The sequence below is a fragment of the Mirounga angustirostris genome, unplaced genomic scaffold, assembly GCF_029215605.1.
Source record: "Mirounga angustirostris isolate CCGP_5_RB_7025 unplaced genomic scaffold, mMirAng1.0.hap1 SCAF_17, whole genome shotgun sequence".
Taxonomy (NCBI): domain Eukaryota; kingdom Metazoa; phylum Chordata; class Mammalia; order Carnivora; family Phocidae; genus Mirounga; species Mirounga angustirostris.
In genome coordinates, this window is record NW_026991725.1 from 34,017,771 (window position 1) to 34,043,388 (window position 25,618).

A 25,618-nucleotide genomic window follows, 5' to 3' on the forward strand; every position below is an offset into this window, starting at 1 on the left:
AGAAATGGGTTAAGAATGCAGATAAACAACCTAACATGTAATAAGAAAAATCACAAAATAATCAAAATCTAAGAGTAACTCAAAATAGCACTGAAAACTTCATTATGCACACCAAGACCTTCAGAATAAGTTTGTAGATAGTCTATCAAACCCTGAATGTTTATTTTAAAAATGAGATTTTAACACCTGAAACTAATATAGCATTGTATGTCAACTATACTTTAATAATAACTTTTTAGAAGAAAAGAAAAAAATTAGAATTGAAAAGATGTGTCTATTAACTCAATCCGAGTGAACCAGAACCAGGAACCCACCTCCCTTGAGCACAGAGTATGAAGCATTACCTGCATATGGAAAAACGACAGAATAGTGTTAAAGACAACTTTTCCAATGAAAATTTTGGATAAATGAATTGAATCTATTTTTAACCCAAATGCATTAAATCAATGTTCTCAAAGAGGGAGATCTTGCCCTCAAGGGGACATTTGACAAAATTGAAGCATTTTTTTTTTTTAATTGTGCTACTGGCATTTAACAGGAAGAGCCAGGGATGCCGCTAAATATCCTACAAAGCACAGGGCAGCCTACCACTTCACTCCCCAACACATACAACAAAGAAGGATCCAGTCCAACTATCAATAGAGCCAAGGTTAAGATACTTGGCATTAAACAATAATAAATCATCTTTGTGCAAAATTGATAACAAAAAATCCAGTATACTTTGGACAGTAAAGGGAAAATGAGAAATTATTCTCCAGTAGAGCATTATTTGTGTTGCATTTTGCTATATCCCCTCTGCAGCAAAACGTCTCACCAAGGCCTCCAATAATACTAACCACTTCTTGTTCATCTAGTCTGCTGTCAAGAGTAGACAATGCCATGTTCTTTGGGATATCCAGCTGATCCAAATCTCCTTGGAATATGTTGAGGGTGGGAGAACTCTAGCCTAACCTTAGGGCAAGACTGAAATGTACACTTTCGACCATTCCATATTAATGCAAAATCTTCCTGATTCTCTTTCTGATTGGAATAGAAAAAGCACTGGTCAAATAAATCACTGGTTGAATCCCGTATGACAGAAGCTGTTCTTAATCTGCTCTTGCAAAACAGCATTATCTGGCTAGGGTGCTAAATAAGAGCTACTATTTGGTTGAGTTTTCAGTAGATAGTCATCTTCCAGAATCTGGTTTTTGCAGGGGCAAGATTAGTATATTAAAATGCAGATGTAATAAAGGCCACTTCTACCTGCATCTTTAAGTTCTTCCATTCTCTCTCCATTCCCCACTCCCAAAATGAAATATTGTTTTTATTTCCTATCCTGGCTGAGAAGAGGGCAGTTTTAGAGGTTTCTGTTTGGTCTTCCCCACTGTACTAGGTTGAATAGTGCCCCCTTCTCAAAATTCCTCTTTCCTGAGACCTATTTCTAAATAGGGTCTTTGCAGATGTAACTAGTTAAGATGAGGTCATATTGGAGTAGGTTGAGCCCTCAATCTGAAATGACTGGTGCCCTTAGAAGGGAACACACACCAAGATAGATTCACAAGGAAGATGGCCATGTGACAAGATTGGGGTCATGCAACTGCTATCTAGGGAACTCCAAGGACTTCAGGCAACTACCATAAGCTAGAAAAGAGGCATGGAACGGACTCTCTCTGATCCCCCAAGAAGGATCCAACCCTGCCAACACCTCGAATGTGGCCTCCAGAACTCTGAGAATAAAATTTGTGATCTTAAGTCACTCAATTTGTGGCACTTTGTTATGGCAACCTTAGGAAACAAATACACCTATTGTAATAGTTCTTATCCAAGCCAAGGAAACATGTCCAAGTTATGCCAACTCTCATGTCTATTCCAATTATATATTCTGAAACTAGACATGAACACCAGTTGGATCTATAGACTAGTAGACTCACTATGAACTGGAGCTAAGCCAAGATTTTATTACCTGGCCCTCAAATGCCCCAACTGTGACAGAGGGGCCATGATGATGCTTTGGGTCTCTGTATCAATTTCTTTCCTATGTCCAATGCACCTTAAAATGTTTGGGTATTCCCCGGGGCGCCTGGGTGGCTCAGTTGGTTAAGCGACTGCCTTCGGCTCAGGTCATGATCCTGGAGTCCCTGGATCGAGTCCCGCGTCGGGCTCCCTGCTCAGCAGGGAGTCTGCTTCTCCCTCTGACCCTCCCCCCTCTCATGTGCTCTCTCTCATTCTCTCTCTCTCTCAAATAAATAAATAAAATCTTAAAAAAAAAAAAATGTTTGGGTATTCCCCTTTCCCACTGTATAATTACTTGGGTTAATGGCAGAGATCCCTTTGGAGGAGGTCTACAGGGATAGATACCATGTACACTTGCTATGATATTGCTATTTGTGTGCCTAGTGATGTAATGACTGCAGACCATCAGCTCAGAGGACAGCTTCCACTAACTTTAGAGTGATGTTGGTGTGTCCCTCACTAGCACATTCCTTGTTGCTTTTAACTTAACCCTCGACTGTGTTCTCCAGTCTCATAGTAAACCTCACGCATGCCCAATTTTCTGAATCTTTTCACTCCTTTTTCATCACGTACCATGGCTTTTTGGCATTTGTGACATCAGATGGGCCACTGCTTTTTTTATGCTTCTAGGAGCTATTTTAGCATGTTCACATCTCCTGGGGTTCTTGGCAGGGTGTTAAAAATCCTGCATGCCCAAAAGTGCTCCCAAAGAAATATTCTTTCTTATCTAACTTTATGTTTGGCACCACTATGTCAAGTACCCTCAGAATCCAATCCTATGTATACTGTCCTAGCTCCTGTGGGTAGATATGGCGAGGTCCTGCAGCTCCTGCATGGGACTGTCCCTTTCTTCCCTCAGCAAACCCCGCGTAACTTTGGCCAAGTTATTTTATAACTTAACCCTTGTTGGATGAGTGAACCCTTGTTGGATGAGTGAACATCAACTAAATAATAATTACACAAGAATCATGTGGTGAAAAAAACTACAAGCCAAAACATAAACAAGAAAATCAGCTTTCAAAGTATCTTCTCCTACAACTATGTGACAGACTTTATATTAATAGGTAAGAATTAGATAAATTGATCCAAAGCAATGGTATCATTCTGTTAGTAAAATGACCACAGTATTATGGTTAATGCACATGTAAGAACTACAAAACAAAAAGGAAAATAAAATTGCAATCCAAGTGAGGGATTCATTTAGCTAGTCTTTAATTGAGAAAGGTACACTATAGTCACAACACAGAACTTGAAAAACCCTATTATCATAAATTTCAATGAAAACTAACAATAAAACTTAAGTGATATCTTGTCATAGAGAAAAATACTGGGTCACAAAAACCTGCAACTTAGTTAAGGCACAGCTGAAAGCTCAGTCAAAGCTTGAATATAAAAGAAGGGCCACCTGGACAGCTGCTGGGAAACTCATAATCCAGATTTTATGCTCATATTAGCATTTGGTTTACTTCATAGATAGTCCCTGATCCGTTCCAATCATTAACTGAGCAACCTAACCACCATCCATGTCTTAATTTCCAGTTATCAAGAGGTAAACTTTGGTGACCTGAGATGGCCCTTTTATTAGTAAATGTGTAACCCTGGGCAGATATATGTGTAGAGATGGTGGAAAAAAATTACTTCAAATTATTATATTAACACTTTTTTTGAATCCTGCATTTATGCATGTGTGAAGTAAACCTTTTAATCATGTAGTTTTGTGTATGTTGTCCATTTTTAAGACGTTTGAAATTAAGTTTATTTGCTTAATTAAAAAAGGTGATTAGATTTGCAAGCGTATCTTAGGTTCTTGGGAAGAATTTGTCCATTAAATTTAAAATCTTGTCCAAGTGTTTGGGAGAATCAAAGTTATTCAAAAAATTCTAAGGAAATTAATAAGTATATAAGTAGTGTTAAGTATTTGGGAATAATTTAATCTGTTAAATGTAATAAAATGTAAATCAAAGTGGTTGCTTTATATTTTCACAAAATAGAATTGAGATAAAAAGATCTACAAGAATACCCTGTTTGGGGAGCCTGGGTAGCTCAGTCATTAAGCATCTGCCTTTGGCTCAGGTCATGATCCCAGGGTTCTGGGATCAAGTCCCACATTGGGTTCCTTGCTCGGCGGGGAGCCTGCTTCTCCCTCTCCCTCTGCTGCTGCCCCTGCTTGCTCTCTCACACAAATAAATAAATAAAATCTTAAAAAAGAAAAAGGGAATACTCTGTTCAATCTTAAATTATAAATGTGAATTAAAACACAAGTACTGTCAATGTTCCCATTGTACTTGGAAACTCCCAACAGATACTAAAACAATAATTACTAACAATCTTAGTGCCAGGTTTTTTCTTCATTTTTAATGAGTCACTCGTTATTCATTTATCAACACTAAATTAAAAAAAATCCATTTTAGTATACAAAACGAAAGGTTATCTTAAATGTTCAGTTCTTAAAGCTTATTACTAATATAATATTTATTTTTCTTGAAGAGTAGCATTGAGAATTACTTACATATAACACATTATGAATAAAAAATAAACTTTTACCTTAGAAGAATAGCTGATATAAAAATTATTCACCTGAGAAATCATTCTTTCATTGTATGTAATATGTTCTTTCAGGAGAGAAAATGAAAAATGGATGTTAGCAATATTAAAAATACATTAAGTTATGATAAGCATTCCTGTTTTTCACAAAACAATGCCTATTTATGAAAATACAGAATGGTATTTCATGAAACTCATAGTACAATCAGAATGAAATGTATGACCAACAGAACAATAGAAACAAGGACATACCTACCCTAAGTAGAATTAATTGTGCTCCAATAAAAGTATTAGTAACACTAGCAAAGCATTTGTGCTATTATAGTTACATAAGTATTGATCTTCCCCCTACTAGATTGTAAGATCTTACAAGGGCCAAAATGGATAGTCATCTTTGTATCCAAAGAACCCACTGCTTGAAAGATCATCACTAAAACGGTCTGTTGAATTAAATTTCTCTAAAAATATTTTAATGATTAAAATCAAAATATTGATTTAAGGTAGCTTGTGCCAATTTAAAAGAAAAAAAAATTTTTTTTTTTAAAGATTTTATTTATTTATTTGAGAGAGAGAGAATGAGAGAGAGCAAGCACATGAGAGGGGGGAGGGTCAGAGGGAGAAGCAGACTCCCTGCCGAGCAGGGAGCCCGATGCGGGACTCGATCCCGGGACTCCAGGATCATGACCTGAGCCGAAGGCAGTCGCTTAACCAACTGAGCCACCCAGGCGCCCAAAAGAAAAATGTTTTTAAAGAAAACCTACAGCCTTTTGTTGTTCTCTACTGGAAATGAACTCGAAAAAAAATTAAGAGCCCACAAAATGAAATGTAAAGTACACTCACATAGTGTTTTCATTGTTACCATCTGCTTGGTTCCTAACAGCTGCAGACAGAGGTTCGCCTTATCAGTCAGTAACCAGAGTCACTCAGTAAAATCCAGGCTTCACTTTTAAAATTTGATTGTAGACAGAAAGTATAAACTAGGTGGTGCTGTTTTTTCCAACTTTTGCCTAATGTATGTATTTATATTTATTATTGGTATAGAAAAAATTTTAAGATCAGTAATTTAAGACATTTTGAAATAAAATGTGTTCAAAAACATGAACTGTCCACTGTAAATAAAGATAAACTTCCTATTTGACTTTTTGTCTCCTTTTTTTCACCCCAATTACCCTTGCTTTCCTAAGTATTAGTTAAATTATACTTCTGGAATTTAAATAAGAACTCTAAAAACTTAAACTTCTGATTAGGAAAGATTTTACTACTGTAAAAATGGAATATTCCTACATATAATTTAATTCATGATCAAAATATATTCACTCTGTAAAAACTAAAAAAAAAATAATTCAAGTGTCTTTAAAAAAATTGCTTACAGGAGCACAATAGTCCGTAACTGAACAAACATAATGGATAAGAACATGATTACAACTACTCAGCACAACCTCAACTTTCACTTCCCTTTACGTTGGTCACACGTTCATTCACAGATGTAGTGAATCATTGTGCGGAAGCAGGTAATGTTCTCAGTTAGCCAAGCTCTATTTAAAATAACATATTTTCCTCAGTATAGTCAGGTCCTAAGAAACTACCTTTTCAATAACTGTCTGAGATCGCTTTGTTTCTTACACTGAGTTTAAGTACTCCAGGCAATACGCGGCTATGAAAACATACCCCCCCAAAAAAGCCCCTGGGTATTTATATGAATACTAGATACTGAAAGGGATCTCTTTAAATTTATGGCACCATTTAGCTGTGACTTGTTTACAAGATGCAATGTGCTATTTAATTATCTACAAAGGTAAAGATTTTCTTTCAAATGCATCTTGAGTTGTATTCATTATGCAGTACTAAAGTTCAGTAAAAGTCACAATTTTATTACTAAAAGTGTAAAAGTGAGATTCTCAGGTGAAGAATCCAAAAGCTTGGTATTATGAGGCAAGTGGCTGTTAGCTGCTGATAGAACATTAAAAACTAGTGCCAACTAAATCTTACAAGGAGAAATAACTTAGCTGTGGGTTGTAAAATCCAAGCACAGACCGTAAAAACAGCTCATTTAGACGAGTGACAGATTAGATCAGATTATCTCTGACTGACAAGCTATCAGAGATAGCTGGAAAAGTAGGTATCTTTAGGAATGTGTACAGCAGTTGCCAAAACAATGGGGGGAAAGTATCAGTCATGGACCTTGCTCAGAAAGGAATGCTATTTTAAATCAGCTGCTAGAGCCTAAAACCACAGATGTTTTATTACACAGTAGTGTTAAAAGTTCATTAAGTTGGGGCGCCTGGGTGGCTCAGTCGTTAAGCATCTGCCTTTGGCTCAGGTCATGATCCCAGGGTTCTGGGATCAAGCCCCACGTCGGGCTCCCTGTTCCGCGGGAAGCCTGCTTCTCCCTCTCCCATTCCCCCTGCTTGTGTTCCCTCTCTCGCTGTGTCTCTGTCAAATAAATAAAATCTTTAAAAAAAAAAAAAAAAGTTCATTAAGTTTACCTAAATTAAAGAGTTAACAGTATTTCAGGAAAGGATTTGGCTATTTACAGTAACTCAGTACCAAATTCTTCTGTTGTTGCTGTTGTTTTTTCTGACTCTTTATAATGCAAAAATCACACTCCCAACATATTTGTCTTTGCGAGTTAGTAACTGTCATTCATCTGGTTGAAATAGAATGTCAGCTGGTGTTATTTATATTACATTTTACCTATAGTCCACACATGGGTTCTACAAGGAAGTATTTCCAAGATTACATTAACCATAACCTTACTTCAACTCTGACAGTAAAATTCTGGTTTCTCATTAAAGTGAATTATGTATAGTTTACTTCTAATCCTTAACTTAACCCCCAAAGGTTTATTTATCTCCCTCCATGTTCCAAAGTAAATCTGAAGTGAGTTACTAAGTAAATCTACACAAACTTTAAACTATAAAGGAGAGATTCAAATAAAGTTTACCAACAAAATTGATTACCCAACAAATTATTTTATTCTATAATATAATGTGCCCTTTGGGAGAAAGATGACAAAAAAATTTATATATTCCATGAGGGGTACAGGAAAAGGTATGGCCGATTCTTCCAACTGTGTAGATGATGTCATTCTAACTGCAATCAGGCTATTACATAATAAGACTCTAGACAGTCTTCCTTTAATTATATTATAATTTAAAAACCTGTGAATTTTACTGTAAGCAAAAGAAATGTTTCTTCAAAGACCTAAATCACCTATGTCTAACATCACCTAATAGAACAGGGTCTCATTTCATTTATTATGATGAATGAGTGCCACCTAGCAGATGTCACCTCCTGCAAACTCTACCTTCACGGAGACTACCTGGTATTTATTGCTTTCTGGGATGCCAACCTCCTCTCAGAGTTTCTTTAGAAATGAAAAAGGAGAAGCAAGAAACTTTTGCTTTATATTTCTTTTCTATGTATTATTTATGTCTTAGTTCTTTTTGTTTAGACTGGGATATCACATACTTACGTAACAAGATGGTATAAGTTTAAAAATAAAGATAACCGTTAAAGATAAAATTATTCTATCACTATTTCTTTTAATCATAAATTTAAAAGCACTGTTTTTGAAAGGTAAAAAAGCAAATATTCGACCTCACATACAGACTACAGTTCAATATACTTCATGTACAAACACGCAGTTTCAATTATTTATATACAAGCTTTATTTAAAGAAAAGCAAAACACAAAACCACAGCGTTTCAATCAAGGAACTTAGGAAAATCCCAAGTGCTTTCATGGTTCTTCAGTTACCACTCCAATAATATACCTTTTCAGCCAGAGTTAAAGACATTCAGTAAGCAGACTGAACTGCTTCAAAACACTACTCTGTCTTCCTGTGTTCTCTCCCACCAAAGCGTGCTGTTTAAAGCTCCACAACTGCTATCCTCTTCCTCTTGTTCTTTAGTGAGCTCTACAAAAACCTAAATAAAGTAAATAAATGAATACAGTATTCTGTATTGTAATTATCTCAAATAATTTTTAATTAAATAAAAAACACTGTAAGGCTCCATCTACATACATTAACCATTCAACTATCAAGAGATATGTTGGCATTAATATTATTTAAACAGAATAACCTCCTTTAATCACATACAAAGTTGAATGCTATAAGGATTAAGGTTGTTTTTTGATAAATATATAAGTAGCAGTCATAAAAAATAATTTATAAATATTTAGCAATGTAACTTCAGATATATGAAATAACATCAAAAACACCCATTTTCTTTACTAAAGAAACAATATTGAGTTTTTCAAAATAAGCAGATGGAGAGCCTAAAGTTGTTTAAGATTATACAAAGTTTAGGCATATTGTATAACAATTTGTCTCTGGTTCATAAACACACTCCCTCTCCAGTATAAATCTAAATAATTAGGGGCACCTGCGTAGCTCAGTTGGTTAAGCTTCCAACTCTTGGTTTCAGCTCAGGTCATGATCTCAGTGTCATGAGATCAGCCAAGCCCCATGTGGCTCCGCTCTCAGCGGGGAGTCTGCTTCCCCTCCCCCTCTTCACCTCCCCTCACTCGCACACATTTTCTCTCTCTCAAATAAATCTTTAAAAATAAATAAATAGGGGCGCCAGGGTGGCTCAGTTGGTTAGGCGACTGCCTTCGGCTCAGGTCATGATCCTGGAGTCCCTGGATCGAGTCCCGCATGGGGCTCCCTGCTCGGCAGGGAGTGTGCTTCTCCCTCTGACCCTCCCCCCTCTCATGTGCTCTCTCTCATTCTCTCTCTCTCAAATAAATAAATAAAATCTTTAAAAAATAATAATAATAAATAAATAAATCTAAACAATTAGATATCACTTTCTTCTATAAAAAAACTTTTAAAAATTTAACTTTATAGTACCTGTTCCAATGTTGCTTGAGAAAAGCTATATTCTTCAATGGCAAAAGTATGTTTAGCTATTAAAATATGAAAACAATATTTAACTTATTAATATTTCTAAAGAATAAAAATGGCAGTAACTACTAAATGGCTAACAACCTGTTTAAAAAAAAAAATTCTGCAATCAACTCATTTAAATTGGAAGCTGCCAAAACATGTTCCTTTCCTCTTTGTTCCCTGAGGCACCCTATCTGCAGCCTTACTTGCTTCACCTTGCCCTTTCCAAGCATCTCCTGTTTACCCTCCTCTGTCTTCCTTACTATGCCTCTTCTCATGACTTCTTTGGCTCCCTGCTCCCTATCTTCCCTTCCCCAATTTCCATTACAGCCTGTTCTGAACTTCTTGAACTAGATTCTGGATTAGTTCTTATGGCCATATACTCTTTTTAAGTTTATTTCAGATCCTTTTGCAATCTATTCTAACCTCAAATTTTCTGGTTTCCTATTCATTCCTGTAGTGAAATTCTCCCCAAGCTTTATTAGGTTGTTTCATAGTTTATAAATTCCATAAAACAACTTGTGTATGAATACCTGTTCCATCCAGGAGCTTACCTCTCATGACTTGCTACCAGAATATCTTTATCCTACCAACCATTTATTTTAAAAAATGTCAAGTTCCAATAAGCTTCTTTAAGCTTTTAGGAATGTCCACATCCCTACACTATGGATTTTCCTCTCCCCTCTTCTGCTGCCACTGAAGTCTTGCTACCATTGTTACTTCTAGGGCCTGATACCAAGTGAGGGTTCTGGAAACTCAATGCTCTCACTTCTGAAATGAACCACTGAGTGCTAATTAAACTGAACTTTCTTATAGATGCAATGTGAAAAACCATGGTGATGTCAACTAAAATAGTAAAAGATTTACACTATAATATAGCTGACCTACTAAACCTCTACAGTGTTAGTATTTATCCTATGTCTTACATTAAATTAATAAAAGGTTATCTTTTTATTTACAATAGCTTCCACAATAAACAGTCCCAATTTCTAAACTTGAAAATAAAATTCTTTTATAAATTGAAAGCTACCTTACAATGTTTTTCAAATCTTACCTTCTTCCAACTTAGAAAAAGATTGTGAAAGGGATGGAACATCTTCCTTAGGAATCTTATAAGCCAAAATAGAAGAAAAACTGGAAACGGATAAAATATAGAAAAATTTAAGAATGACTACTAATATGTTCTAAAGCTAAAGTTCAAACTTTATTTAAAGTTCAAAATTAAACTCCAACAACTTATTTTGATACATATTTAGAAAAAAATTGTTTTAAATCTTAAAATATTTCCATGCAAAATAACTCTCTCATTATTACTGATATGAGAACTTTTAAAAGTTTAAATACTATTGAATATTGCAAGATCTAACACTAAGTTAGATATAAAACTCCAGTTATCAGACTACGTTATTAGTCCAATACTGGTGATATTAACAGACCTTTTTTTTCTAATCCTTAATGCAGTAACCAATTTTTACGATTATTGCTCTACAAAAAAATATAACTAAATTATTAAAATCTTTACCTCTCCTGACGGCTTGCATTTGGGAAAATATACTGAATTTCTCTTTGAAGGCGGTCTACTTCTAGGTTTTCTATCCACTCCTTTAACTTTATTTCCAAAAAGTAGCCTTTTCCAAATTTACTCTTCAGATGCTGGACAGTCCCAATACATCTGTAGTGATTTTTAGAAGAAAGCTCAGACATTATAAGATGACTTGACAGCTTCAAAGAATGATTTCTCAAAAGATGATTTAAATTAAATGTTTGATGGGATACTTTTAAATGTATAGAGAAGTTGCAAATATAATACAGAGAGACTCCATATACCCCTCACCCAGTTTTAGTTTCCCTAATATTATGATCTTATATAACCATGGCGCATTTGTCAAAATTAAGAAACGAACACTGGTATATTACTATTAACTTCATATTTGACTTTATTTGGATTTCACCAGTTTTTCACTAATGTCCTTTTTCTGTTCCAGGATCTATCCAGGATACACACTGCACTTAGCCCCCACGGGTCTGTGACAGTTTCTTACTCTTTCCTTCCTTTTTTACCTTTGACAGTTTTAGGAATTTGTCAAGTGTTTTGGCAGAATGTCTCTCAATTTGGAGTAGTCTGACAGTTTTCTCATTAGACTGGGGTTAGGGGTTTTGGAGGAAATGCCACGGAGCTGAAGTACCTTTCCTATGACATCCTATCAGGGGTACATGATATCCACACAACGCTGCTCTTCAGTGAAGTTACTATCGCCCTCTTTCCATACATTAGAAGGGACTGGCTAAATTCAGACTACACTTAGGAAGTGGAGAATTACCCTACCCTCCCAGAGGGAGCAGTATCTACGTATACTGTTTGGAATCTTACCATAAGGAAAATTTGCTCTCCTCCCACATTTATTTTATTTATTCAACCATTTATTTATAAGAGTATGAACTTGAATTACGAATATATTTATTTTATACTTCGGATTACAACCCAATACAATGCCTAGCAATTTTTTAAAATAACAAATATCATGGCTGACAAACAACATTCCAAGTTGTTGAACCATTAAACTAATTACAAATGCAAATTAGCTAGCCATTTCTTAGAAATAAACTAACATTTCCAAGTAATTCTACAGAAAGCTAATAGTCAAAAACTCAAGTAAGGACACTTTTTTTGGCATTTAAATTTATTATTGTTAAGTTTCTGAAATGATTATTCAACCCCTCCCCCCAACGGCATGCCTTTCAGACATTTACCTTAACTGCCCAGATACCATGACGGCTACCCGGTCACAGACAGCTTCTGCTTCCTCCATATAATGAGTGGTTAGAATAGCAGCCCGCTTTTTGTTTTTAAATGCAGTTCGAATTGCTCGCCTATAATACATATGTAAAATAAACAGAGTAAAGCATCTGAATATTAATGAAAATCTAACTATTTGGTTAATTAAAATTTATCAATATCTATTGCTATAGTTATTACATACTGCCCAACTACGATTCTTTTAACTTCTTTTCCTCTATTTTTGAAAGTTTGTCAAATAAACAGAAATTCCATGACTTCAAATGTTTCTATGCATTAAAAAATAAATTATAAAATTTGATGCTTTTTCATGTTATAACTAAAATAGCCATAAAATCATAGGGAAAACTTAATATGCTTCTACCCCACCTCACATTTTATAGACATGGAAATGTAGGCTCAAAGAGTTGGTCAACTAACTAGCACCATGAATTCCTAGGCGTTCCAACATAAACTCAAGCCAATGTTATGAGAATTAGAATTTATGTTAAATGACTAGGAAAAAATCTTTTAAAAGCCATTCAGGGCGCCTGGGTATCTCAGTTGGTTAAGCGACTGCCTTCGGCTCAGGTCATGATCCCTGAGTCCTGGGACCGAGTTCCACATTGGGCTCCCTGCTCAGCGGGGAGCCTGCTTCTCCCTCTGACCCTCTCCCCTCTCATGCTGCTTCTCTCTCACTTGCTCTCTAATAAATAAATAAATAAAATCTTTAAAAAAAAAAAGCTATTCAGACAGCAGTACTCTTTATCTTAATAATTACTCATATATTTATTTTTATTCTGGAATAAATAAAATATTATTAATATTTCATGAAAGTATAAAGTATGATAAAGTTTAAAAGTTTATGGCAGGGGTGCCTGGGTGGCTCAGTCGGTTAAGCATCTGCCTTCCACTCAGGTCATGATCTCAGGGTCCTGGGACCAAGCCCCTCGTCAGGCTCTCTGCTTAGCAGGAAGCCTGCTTCTCCTTCTCCCACTCCCCCTGCTTCTGTTCCCTCTCTTGCTGTCTCTCTCTCTCTCTCAAATAAATAAAATCTTAAAAATAAATAAAATAAAATTTTATGAGCTTCTCTAGGTATCAATAGTAATTAATTTTTAATTACTATTTTGTCATTTGTGTAAGATGTTAAATCAATATATATAACTAATATAAATCCATTAGTGATAATAAAACAAACTACTCTTTTATTCTAAAGTATGAAATAGTATACCATGTCTCAAGTATCTTTAATGTCATACTCACCACATGTGCTGTTTGGCTTTAGGATCCATACCTGTAGATGGTTCATCTAGCAGGGTAATGTGAGGATTCCCCAGCATACTCAGGGCAAAACACAACTAGTTAGAAAGAAAATGTAGAGGGGACTAATAAGGCTTTGCATAAGAAATTTTATGAAGACAGTATCAGGCTCTCAACTATGAATAAGACATACATATATCTGTTAATAAAAGTACCTTTCGCTTGATTCCTACAGGTAGTTTCTTTATAGTTTTCTGAAGATGTTCTTTTAAATCAAGTGCATTTGTTATCCTGCAAAATAGGTAATACAAAATGATTGTATTATCACTCACTGTGATCATTCACAGTTTTTTTTCTAGAACACTCAGTTGGAACTTACTATATAATTAGACCTCCAATTTACATCTCTTTTTTTTTTAAAGATTTTATTTATTTATTTGACAGAGAGAGACACAGTGAGAGAGGGAACACAAGCAGGGGGAGTGGGAGAGGGAGAAGCAGGCTTCCCGCTGAGCAGGGAGCCCGATGCGGGGCTTGATCCCAGGACCCTGGGATCATGACCTGAGCCCAAGGCAGACGCTTAACAACTGAGCCACCCAGGCACCCCCAATTTACATCATCTTAAACAAATCACTATTTTAATAAAAAGATTCACTTTACGTTTGACACTTATAGGTATGTTCACCCTGTAATTAAAAATAGAAAAACTACCTTTTTATTTTTATAACTATCATTATTCTATAAAGAATATATGAAAAAGTAATGACCATTTTCTATTAAAAGTATAACAAAAAATGCTTTTAAAAATTAAACTTTTAAAATGTGAAATGTCAACCTTTCTCTGGGTAATAAAAAGGTTTTAATTTTACCGATTTATGACTTCTTTCATGTCACTTGAGCTCATTCCTTTCACAGCTCCATAAATTTCAAAATGTTCCCGCAATGTAATATCTGGCCACAGTGGGTTTATCTGAGGACAGTATCCCATATACTTAATGGAATCATCATCTTCAGTTGGTTCTGGAGAATAATCTCCAAGGAATACCTACAGAAATACAAACCAATTTTAAATAAGTTTTGGCTTAATTTACATTGTGAAGAAGTGGTAAGTGAATTAATTCAAACTCTTTCCTAGAACCAGGGTAATAGTAAGTCAAATTTTTATTCCTTTTGATGAAGAAAGGACATACATAGCTAAGTCAGAGTTCAGTGACATGGCCCAAAAGGGCGATCAGGAATGCAGGTTGATTGAAAAGGCAAACTCCAATTTTAACTAGGATGATCAAAGGACCTCACTGGAAGGTGCTATTGGTGCCATGGACGTAAAACAAATTTAATCATTTGGATTTTTACAGGGTAAGGAATACCCTATAAAAGGAACAGTTAAGGCAAAAACCCAGAGAAGAGTGTGCCTGGCATTTTCCAGGAAATCAATGGGTCAGTGTGGTTGGTGTAAAGTAAGGAAGGGGGAGAGCAGCTGAAGACAGGATTAGAGCAGTTTTGTGAAGTTTCCACAAACTGGTGATATGCTTACAATCAAAGGCTAATTAATGGCAGGGTCAATATTAGCTCCTATATCTCCTGAAGTTAGTAAGATTGTCTTCTACAGATCAGGTTGGCAGCAGATCTGTCCACTGAAACCTGGCAGGCCAGAGAGGAGTGGAAGGAAATATTCATCGTGCTGAATGGGAAAAATATACAGCCAAGAATTGTTTATCCAGGTTGTTATTCAGAATAGAAGGACAGATAAAGAGTCTCCCAGACAGGGGCACCGGGGTGGCTCAGTTGGCTGAGCACCTGACTCTTGCTTTTGGCTCAGGTCATGATCTCATGGGTCATGGGATCAAGCCCTGAATTGGGCTCCACGTGCGGTGGGGAGTCTGCTTGGTGGTTCTCTCCCTTTACCCCTCCCCCCTCCCTCAAGTAAATAAATCAATCTCTTTTTTTTACAAAGGAGTTTCCCAGACAAACAAAAACTACTTTTATTAGTTCATGACCACTAAACCAGCCCTGCAAGAAATTTTAAGGTGGACTCTTTGAGTGGAGGAAAAAAAAAAGAGCAAAAGCAACAAAGACTAGAAAGGAGCACAGAACATCACCAGAAACACCAATTTTACAGGTAACACAATGGCACTAAATTCTTATCTTTCAGTAATCACTCTGAATGTAAACAGACTAAATGCTTCAATTGTAAGACAAAGGGTATCAGAATGGGTTATTCTTAATTTGGTTTGGCTACACATTTCTCTGTGGAAGTTGATTATCTACAACTCAAATTCATTACAAGGCGTGAACCCATGAAAATATGAGTATTAAGAGCTTACTGAAAGGTGTCAATAAAGCTGTAGGTTCACCCACACACAAAAAAACAAGATCGATCTATATGCTGCCTACAAGAGACTCATTTTAGACCTAAAGCCGAGTAGTCTCACTTCCATCAGACAAACTGGATTTTATTTTTGTTAAAAACTTTAATTTATTTATTTGACAGAGGGAGAGATAGTGACAGCAGGAATACAAGCAGGAGGAGTGGGAGAGGGAGAAGCAGGCTTCCCCCTGAGCAGGGAGCCCGATGTGGGGCTCGATCCCAGGACCCTGGGATCATGACCTGAGCCGAAGGCAGATGCTTAACGACTGAGCCACCCAGGGACCCCAGACAAACTAGATTTTAAAACAAAGACTAAAAAGAGATGAAGAAGGGCATTATATCATAATTAAGGGGTCTATCCATCAAGAAGATCTAACAATTGTAAATATTTATGTCCCCAACTTGGGAGCAACCAAATACACAATTCAATTAATAATAAATATAAAGAAACTCATTGATAATAATACAGTAAGAGTAGGGACTTTAACACCCCACTTACAGCAATAGACAGATCATGTAAGCAGAAAATCAATAAGGAAACAATGGCTTTCAGTGACACACTGGACCAGATGGACTTAACAGATATACAGACATTTCATCCATCTTAAAGCAGAAGAATACACATTCTTTTCAAGTACCCATGGAACATTCTCCAGAACAGATCACATACTGGGTCACAAATCAACCCTCAACAAGTACAAAAAGACTGAGATCATACCATGCATATTTTTAGACCACGATGCTATGAAACTTGAAGTCAACCACAAGAAAAATTTAATACATGGAGGTTGAAGAACATCCTACTAAAGAATGAATGGGTTAACCAGGAAATTAAAGAAGAAAAAAAAAATACATAGAAGCAAATGAAAATGAAAACAGGACTGTCCAAAATCTTTGGGATGCAGCAAAAGCAGTTCCAGGAGGGAAGTATATTGCAATACAGGTCCACCTCAAGAAGCAAGAAAAGTCTCAAATATACAACCTAACTTTACGCCTAAAGGAGCTAGAAAAGGAACGGCAAATAAAGCCTAAAGCCAGCAGAAGGTAAATAATAAAGATTAGAATATAAATAAACAATATAGAAACAAACAAACAAAAAAACAGTAGAATGGATTAACAAAACTAAGAGCTGGTTTTTCAAAAGAATTAATAAAACTGATAAACCTCTAGCGAGACATCAAAAAGAAAAGAGAAAGGACCCAAATAGATAAAATCATGAATGAAAGAGGAGAGATCACAACCAACACCACAGAAACACAAACAATTATAAGACAATGCTATGAAAAAGTATATGCCAACAAACTGGGCAACCTGGAAGAAATGGACAAATTCCTAGATACCTACAAACTAATAAAGCCAAAACTGAAACAGTAAGAAATAAAAATTTTGAACAGACCCCAAACCAGCAAAGAAACTGAATCAGTAATCAAAAATCTCTCAACAAACAAAGTCCAGGGCTGGATGGATTCCAAGACATTTTAAGAAGAGTTAATATCTATTCTCCTCAAACTATTCCAAAAATAGATATTGAAGGAAAACTTCCAAACTCATTCTATGAAACCAGCATTACCTTGATTCCAAAACCAAAGACCCCACTAAAAAGGAGAATTACAGGCCAATACCCCTCATGAACATGGATGCAAAAATTCTCAATAAAATACTAGTGAATCGAATTCAACAGTACATTAAAAGAATTATTCACCACGATCAAGCGGGATTTATTCCTGGGCTGCAGGGGTGGTTGAACATTCGCAAATCAATCAACATGATACACCACATTATAAGAACCATATGATCCTGTCAGATGCAGAAAAAGCGTTTGACAAAATACAGATCTTTCCTTGATAAAAACCCTCAAAAAGTAAGGATAGATGGAACATACCTCAATATGGCCTTCGTATAAAGGCCATATACAAAAGACCCACAGGTCATCCTCAATGGGGAAACTGAGAGCCTTTCCCCTACAGACAGGAACGAGACAAGGATGTCCACTCTCACCATTACTATTTAACATAAGTCTTACCTCGGCAATCAGACAACAAAGAGAAATCAAAGGCATCCGAAATGGCAAGGAAGAATTCAAACTTTCACTATTTACAGATGACATGACACTCTATGTAGAAAACCTGAAAGACTCCACCAAAACATTGCTAGAACTCATACATGAATTCAGCAAAGTTGCAGGATATAAAATCAATGTGCAGAAATCTGTTGCATTTCTCTACACCAATAACAAAGCAGCAGAAAAGGAAATCAAGGAATCCATCCCATTTGCAACTGCACCAAAAACAGTGAGATACATAGGAATAAACCTAACTAAAGAGGTAAAAGACCTGTACTCTGAAAACTATGGAAGATGCTCAACATCACTCACCACTCACCATCAGGGAAATACAAATCAAAACCATAATGCGATGCCACCTCACACCTGTCAGAACGGCTAAAATTAACAACACAAGAAACAACAGGTGTTGGCAAGGATGCCAAGAAAGAGGAACCCTCTTGTGCTGTTGGTGGGAATGCAAACTGGTGCAGCCACTCTGGAGAACAGTTTGGAGGTTCCCCAAAAAGTAAAAAACAGAACCACACTGTAATCCAGCAATTGTACAACTAAGTATTTACCCAAAGGATACAAAAATAGATTAGAAGGGGTACATGCACCCTGATGTTTACAGTGGCATTAACAATAGCCAAACTATGGAGAGAGCCCAAACGTCCATCAACTGATGAATGGATAAAGATGTGGTGTCTACACACACACACACACACACACACACACACACACACACACACAGGAATATTACTCAACCACCAAAAAGAATGAAATCTTGTCATTAGCAATGATGTGGATGAAGCTAGAGTGTATTATGCTAAGTGAAATAAGTCTGTCAAAGACAATATTTACTGTATGATCTCATTCATATGTGGAATTCAGGAAAGAAAGCAAATAAACATACAGGAAGGGGGAAAAGAAAAAAAGGAGACAAGGAAACAAGCTATAAGTGACTCTTAATGATAGAGAACAAACTGAGGGTTGATGGAAGGAAGTGGGTGGGGGGATGGGCTAGATGGGTGATAGGTATTAAAGAGGGCACTTGTGATGAGCACCGGGTGTTGTATGTATGTGACGAATCACTGAATTCTACTCCAGAAACCAATATTGCACTATATGTTAACTAACAACATTTAAATAATAAAAAAAAAAAGATTGTCTTCCATTAAGTAGGTAGGCAAATCACCCATGCATGTAATAATTATAAAAGCAGAAATACTGTCTCTGTGTGCATCTGCATGTGTGAAAATTTTATTGTGTACATTATTTTCAAAGATAACCAAAAAGATAATAACTTGATTAAGCTATACTAAAAATTAATACTAAAAACATAAAATCCTAATCTGCCATTAAGAAATTTATTTTAACTAAAAATGTAAATCACAGCATCTCCCACACCCTTATATATCATACCTGGCCTGAAGTTGGTTCAATATCACCAACCAGAATATTGATAATTGTGCTTTTGCCTGCACCATTTGGACCCAGTAGCCCTAAGATCTCTCCTAAAGAAATTGAAAGAAAAATTATCATATGTAAATCAAACTAAAAATGGAAATAACTCTTCTGGAAAAATTATTAAAGAAAAAATAAATACCAGCCTTTTTTCACACAGAAAGAGACATATTTAGTTGCCACTTTCTTTACTTTTCTTGTAAGAAGAAAATCTTTCTTGTCATCATATTCTTTATGCAAATTGCTGACCATAATGGCTGGCTTCTAATAAGAGAAATAGGATTTAAAAAGAAAATAATAAATCAGATATACCTATCATGAAATGACAGGTTGCCCATAATTCATGTCCATATATCATATGAACTATATTCACTAATAAGAGGTATTATGTAAATAAATATCCATTTATGACTGAAATAATGGCTTATTCAGAAGTAGACAAATATTTTTTCAAAGACTTTTTTTCATATTGATTCACATGAAAAGAAAAGTATTTTTCAGATTAATTCCTATACATGAGGAACTGATCACTTCACATTTAATAAGACTTACGATAAAGACTAAATTACCTCCTCACAACACTGGCAACTCATTAGCTCTTTGACCTTTAGTCTTTCAGCTTTGACATCTTCATCTTCATCCTCATTGTTCGGTGGTTCTGGATACTTCCTATTTTTGGACTTTGTTGGAAGAGTCCTAAATATATAAAGATAACAGATTTTCAAATAACTAACAGAGTAAGAAATTCAAGCACTCCATGGAGAAAAGACCGAAAAAATACACCAATCTGAGATCTGTGATCTTATTTCTGAAAGGTGGAATTACAGAGCTATTTTTCACTCATGGATCCATTTGATGATATTATCAGAATTCATTCATTTTTCAACATCTTATATGACTGGTATGTGTCATGCACTATTTCACAAAAAGATTTTAAAAAGCATGTATCCATCCCTCAAAGAATTTACAGTCTGGGTATAAATGACATGTCCCGGGCAGAGTGGATATAGAGGGCTGAACTCAGAACTCACAGGAACACTAGAAAAATAGGTAGAGAAAAAAGTGCTTTGAAAGGAAATTTTGAAGTGTAAGAGAAGTAAAGAGGTAAAACAGGAGTTGACATTATGGACAACAAAGGAACAAGAGAAAAGTATAAGAAGGAAGAAGTCAATCACACTAAAGTAGCAGATGAGGTGAATAAGCAAAGCCTACTTCAGGAGATACGGAGGAAATCATTAGTCACCTTAATGAAAATAGCATGAGCAGAGAAGCAAGTGCAGAGACCAAACTGCAGGGATGTAAGGAGTGACTGGGAGGTGAGGAACTGGAAGTGGAAGCTTCTTGGTTATGAAATAAAAGATACACGGGACAAGAGCTAGAGATTCAAGCTTAAATGAGATTTAGGAGTTCTGATGTCTATTAGTTTGTTTTATACAAAATCCCTCCCCAGAGAAAAATACCCTATTTAGATTCAAAAGGGAAAGGTACAGAAAGAGAAAATAAAATTGACAGAGCAACGTCCTTAAGTTGACAGAATAAATGAAGACATGGATAACAGAAGGGGTGTCTCTCCCTCTGGGACTAGGAAAAGGCAAAAATGATGAAAGAGGTGGACAGATGTGTAAAAATTTCTAATTAAGTCCTTTTGTTTTCAGAGATGGCAAGATCATCTAGTGAGAAGTAGAAAACGAGGTGAGGTGAACTGGAGAATTTGAGGAATACAAAGAAGGTTTGGGGTAACTATCGAAAAGAGGAAGAAAACGGGGTAACAAGTGTTAAAACAAAGCTGAGTTTATGCAGGATAAATACGTGGTATTAACAAACTGCACTTCTATGTTAATTTTCTCCAGCCTGTAATTAGACTTAGCAAAAATTATGAGTTTTAGCAGACAGGTCAAAGAAATACAGAAGTTGAATAGAGGGTGCTGAAAGAGGGTGAAAGTGATGAATCACGTGAGTGAAGCTGAATAGAGAAAAGGTGAAAACAGTGATTAGTGGATACATTTGAACAACAGAAAAAACTCAGGGGTAGAAACTACAGCAGGAAAGTCCAAAAAGACTAATAAAATAAGACAGCTGGAAAGATGAAGTGTTACTGGTAGTACAGGACACAGATAAAGTGAAGAGCGGTGATGGCAGGGCTCTGACCCAAATCAACACGTGAGACACAAAGGACACAGAAGTCGTGAGTGCGGAGAAAATCAGAAACTGAGGAGTAGGATGTTAGAAAGGTTATCTCAGTGGAAGCTGATTCTCCCCCAAGATGACAGCAGGAGAAAGAAGGAGAGCCAGATGCTAAGTCGTCAGTGGATATGGGGAGAATCCAGTGGTTAATAATTTGTTCACAGCAGCATTATTCGTAATGGCCAAAGAAGAGAAACAACTCAAATGTCCACCAACTGATGAAAAGATAAGTCAAGTGTGGTATTTCCATGCAATGTAATATTACTAAGAAAAGAAAAAAGTAATGAAGTATTGCTACATCATGAACCTTCAAAACATTATGGTAAGTAAAAGAAGCCAGACACAAAAAGACTATATATTGTAAAGTTCTATTTATATAAATGTTCAGAATTGGCAGATCTATAGCAACTAGATTAGCAGCTTAGCAGTTATACAGGGCTGGGGATATGCGTGAGAGGGGCCATGGATGACTGTAAGGTTTTTTTTGAGAGTGAAGGAAATTACCTTATACTATGTAAACTTACTAAAAAACATTAAAACTTTTTAAAAAATTAACTGACCTGAAAAAAGGATCCTTTCTTATTGACCTGCCTCCATATTTTTTCTCATAGTACTGTAAGAGGAAAATCCAGAGTACACACTGCAGGTAAGGCTACAAGAAGAACACATAAGAGCTCATGACTCAATCTTTTTTCCCCCTATATCAACAGAACAAAGACCACATACATCAGGTTCCTCACCATCACCAAAATAATCATTATTTTCTTCACATGTCATATAAGTTAAGAATTTTAATGGAAACCAACATAGATTTTTAGTAAAATAATCCTTCACATATTTTTCTACCTCTGTAAAGTTCATTGTTGTCAGCTTCATAAAATATAATCAAAGGAGAAAAAAGTTGTTTTTGTTTCTAAGGAAGCCAGAATTATAATTAAATAGAATAACATGAGAGAGCCAAATATATTAAAATGGACATATTCAATAAATGTATTACCACCAAAATGCATATTGGATGGCACTGACACACTGGACTTTTTGAGGCACCTTCATTCTTATGCAACACGGTAAAAACTAAAAAGAGAGTTAAAATCATACAACCAACTGCTCTTAAGGTAGCATGCTAATGCCAACATTTTTGTTATTTCTTACCGATATAACAGCCACCAAAAGCCTATCCCATGGATTATAGGTGTACTCATTTTTTCGAATATTCTTCCAAGAAATCTAAGACAAAAATTTTTGAAAATTGATATGCTGCTGTGGTAAGATGACACAATGGTATTTTGTCTTTGATGCAGTTCCCAGGACATAGCTCCTAGCTTCTAAACACCCTTGGAGAGTGACAGAGGTGACAGGAGCATCTTTTGTTATTTAAAGTAGGCCCAATCAACCAAAACAGTTTATGCTACAGAGGAGACGGAACTGATGGATGGAGGGACGGACGGACAGACAGAGGACAGGGACAAGCCAAGTGATTAATTACAAGATGGGAACTTCCAGCCTCATCCAAAAGGGAGAGGGCCTTGAAGACTAATAATCTCATTGTGCCTCCGTAATGGAAGCTCCATAAAATCCTCCATAAACACAGGGTTTGGAGACTTTCCAGGATGGTGACCGCATCCACATGCTGGGAGAGTGGCACGCTCAAAACTCCATAGGGACAAAAGCTCCAGTACTTCGGACCATTCTGGACTTTGCCTTCCCTATCTCTTAATCTACTTATTTGCATATGCAATATAATAAACTGGTAAAAGTACATAAAGTGTTTCCCTAAATTCTATAAGCCATTATAACAAATTATTGAACCTGTCAAGGGGTCATAGGAACCCTGGATTTGTAGCCACATCAGACACAAGCAGGGGTTACCTGCGGATCCACTACTTGGATCTGGCATCTGAAATGGAGGGAGGGGGGCGATCTTGTGGGACCGAGCGCTTACCCCTGAGAACCCTGAAGGTAGCCCTGAGTCTGCATTAACTCCAGGTAGTTAAATATCAGAATTGCTTTGTGTGAGGGAAAAACCCACACATTTGATGTCAGAAGTGTTGTGAGTAGTAGTTTTCTTTTTTTGAGTAGTAGTTTTCTTATGGCTGCAATATGTAGGAATATTTAGATTAAAATGCATTTTGTTCAGCAAACATGTATTCTCTATACATAAGTTAGCTATTAATATTAATAGCTATGATTTCTACTTAGATTAAGATCTTCCCCACACCAAAATATTTCTATCTGGGGATATATAAATTAAACATATTAAACCGAAGCAAAAAAGAAAGTGGGGGGGGAGGGTCAGTGTGTAGAATTAAGTCAGTAATCATTCTAAATAAAAAATTCATCATTTAATTTTTTTCTAATCACATGCAAATTTTTTCAATTATCCAGGCTTAATTAAACTAACATTTTATATTTTCTTTGGAAAAAAGTCTCTTACACTTTATTTTCTCTCATCCCTTTATAGCACAATACATTATTTAATCCCTGAAAAACTCCCCCAAAACAGATACTGACTGAAGTCAGATCATACTTGGAATTTCTGTACATACTTTTGGGAATCAAAGAACAGGTAACGGACATACTCCTCCTTTGAGATTTTATGGCTTAAAGACATGCATGAAAAGATTTCACGGTAATCTTAAACTGCTGCTCGTGCTCTTTCTCTCGCTATCTCTCTCTCTCTCTCTCAAATAAATAAAATCTTTAAAAAAAAAAAGAACTAAGATCTCAAAGATTAGACAGTATTTATGCTTTACAAATATTAAAACACATAACAGACCTACCTTTATGAAACAAATCAGACAACCTAGAAGTGGATAGATTGGGATGACTATGGAAAAGGTATAATGAAGAACAGCCGTAACTGTGTATCCCATAAAGAACGTTATTTCAGTGACTGCAATGCAAACCAACGCTGTCTAAAGGAAAAAAATCAGAAAACAAGTAAAAAAATATTTAGCAATTTCATACAAACTCACTTGTAAGTTTGTGCCTCGGCATTTATTACGTTTTCAATCCTCTAATGAAACACGGAACCACAGATGATACTTAGCGGGGAAGCACCAGGCCCAGCTGTTTTGCCACTGGCATCCTTGCCACGTAATTCTTAAATGCCTTCAGTACCATCCCTTTGTGGAATGGATGATGCAGAAGACAAATGTACACATAAAAAGTGCTGCCTGCCATTAACCTAAGTTCTGTACTTAGAAAAGACACAATAACATTTTGAACATAATCTTGAAAGAGTTCATGACTTTCAAGTAAGCTACTATGAAAAGCTGGGGTGAAATAATACAAAACATGACTTACCACAGAATAGATAAATGACCAAAACTCTTTGGTATTCAAAATTTTTTTAAAAGTGAAGGAGGTAACATAGGTAAACAGAATGACTGATGGAACATAACCAATAAGGCAAAAAACCTGTAAAACAGAAATGTGTATTTTTATGTAAAAATATGAATAGCTAACAGTATATATGATATAAAACACCAGTTGTATCAAAATATTAAGGAATGATTATTCTTCAAATTTTATTGCTCAATCACTCCAAAAACTGAAATTGTAGTTACTTGAGGAATTACCATGCACATTCTTCCTAAATCAGTAAAACTCATACTTTTAACTACTTGTTAACACAATCCTGAATAAGTAATTTACACTGAACACTATCTGTAGTTCTTTTTTATGCCAGTTGAAAAGCTGTCTCTAATCATGTTATAAAAACAAGTACACTAGCTGGTTACAACTTTATCCTTCTCAATCAACTATTAGCTACCATTTCAATATACAGCATTCAATGTATTTGGTAAATATTTAAGAAAAACATTTATTAATTTATAAAGCAGAAAATATGTAAAGTCAGTATTATCTCTGGCAAAATGATAAAATTACTTTCAGTAACCCCAACCTTACCTAGTTCTATTTTCCCTTTTTCCTAATATAAATCATTCACATGAAGGGTCTAGTATCAGTCATTTCCATGTGAACACGAATGTAAGCCATACTCTTCCTTAGTATTATAAGTGATATTTTAAATTATGGAATAAAAGCGCTTCTTTGTGAAATTATTTTCAGACATAGAGACAAGGAAGA

At 35.8% G+C, this 25,618-nt stretch overlaps 1 protein-coding gene across 6 annotated transcripts in view; it reads right to left on the reverse strand.

The window, feature by feature from the left end:
- Nucleotides 1-7,495: 7,495 nt before the first annotated feature.
- ABCA5 (ATP binding cassette subfamily A member 5) overlaps nucleotides 7,496-25,618 on the reverse strand; it is a 129,677-nt gene continuing 111,554 nt past the window's right edge. For 4 of the 6 annotated variants that reach the window (XM_064582435.1, XM_064582437.1, XM_064582436.1 and 1 more), the window contains 15 exons: nucleotides 24,833-24,946; nucleotides 24,307-24,441; nucleotides 22,679-22,753; nucleotides 22,087-22,178; nucleotides 19,912-20,038; nucleotides 19,489-19,606; nucleotides 19,301-19,392; nucleotides 14,336-14,511; nucleotides 13,682-13,757; nucleotides 13,470-13,564; nucleotides 12,182-12,301; nucleotides 10,953-11,102; nucleotides 10,485-10,564; nucleotides 9,395-9,450; nucleotides 7,496-8,468 (listed from right to left, as the gene is read on the reverse strand). In XM_064582435.1, coding sequence (XP_064438505.1) covers nucleotides 8,361-8,468; nucleotides 9,395-9,450; nucleotides 10,485-10,564; nucleotides 10,953-11,102; nucleotides 12,182-12,301; nucleotides 13,470-13,564; nucleotides 13,682-13,757; nucleotides 14,336-14,511; nucleotides 19,301-19,392; nucleotides 19,489-19,606; nucleotides 19,912-20,038; nucleotides 22,087-22,178; nucleotides 22,679-22,753; nucleotides 24,307-24,441; nucleotides 24,833-24,946 — 1,614 coding nt within the window. In that variant the 3' untranslated portion in view covers nucleotides 7,496-8,360. The remainder of the gene's footprint in view (nucleotides 8,469-9,394; nucleotides 9,451-10,484; nucleotides 10,565-10,952; nucleotides 11,103-12,181; nucleotides 12,302-13,469; nucleotides 13,565-13,681; nucleotides 13,758-14,335; nucleotides 14,512-19,300; nucleotides 19,393-19,488; nucleotides 19,607-19,911; nucleotides 20,039-22,086; nucleotides 22,179-22,678; nucleotides 22,754-24,306; nucleotides 24,442-24,832; nucleotides 24,947-25,618) is intronic. The other 2 variants (XM_064582438.1, XM_064582439.1) reach the window with 2 other exon arrangements.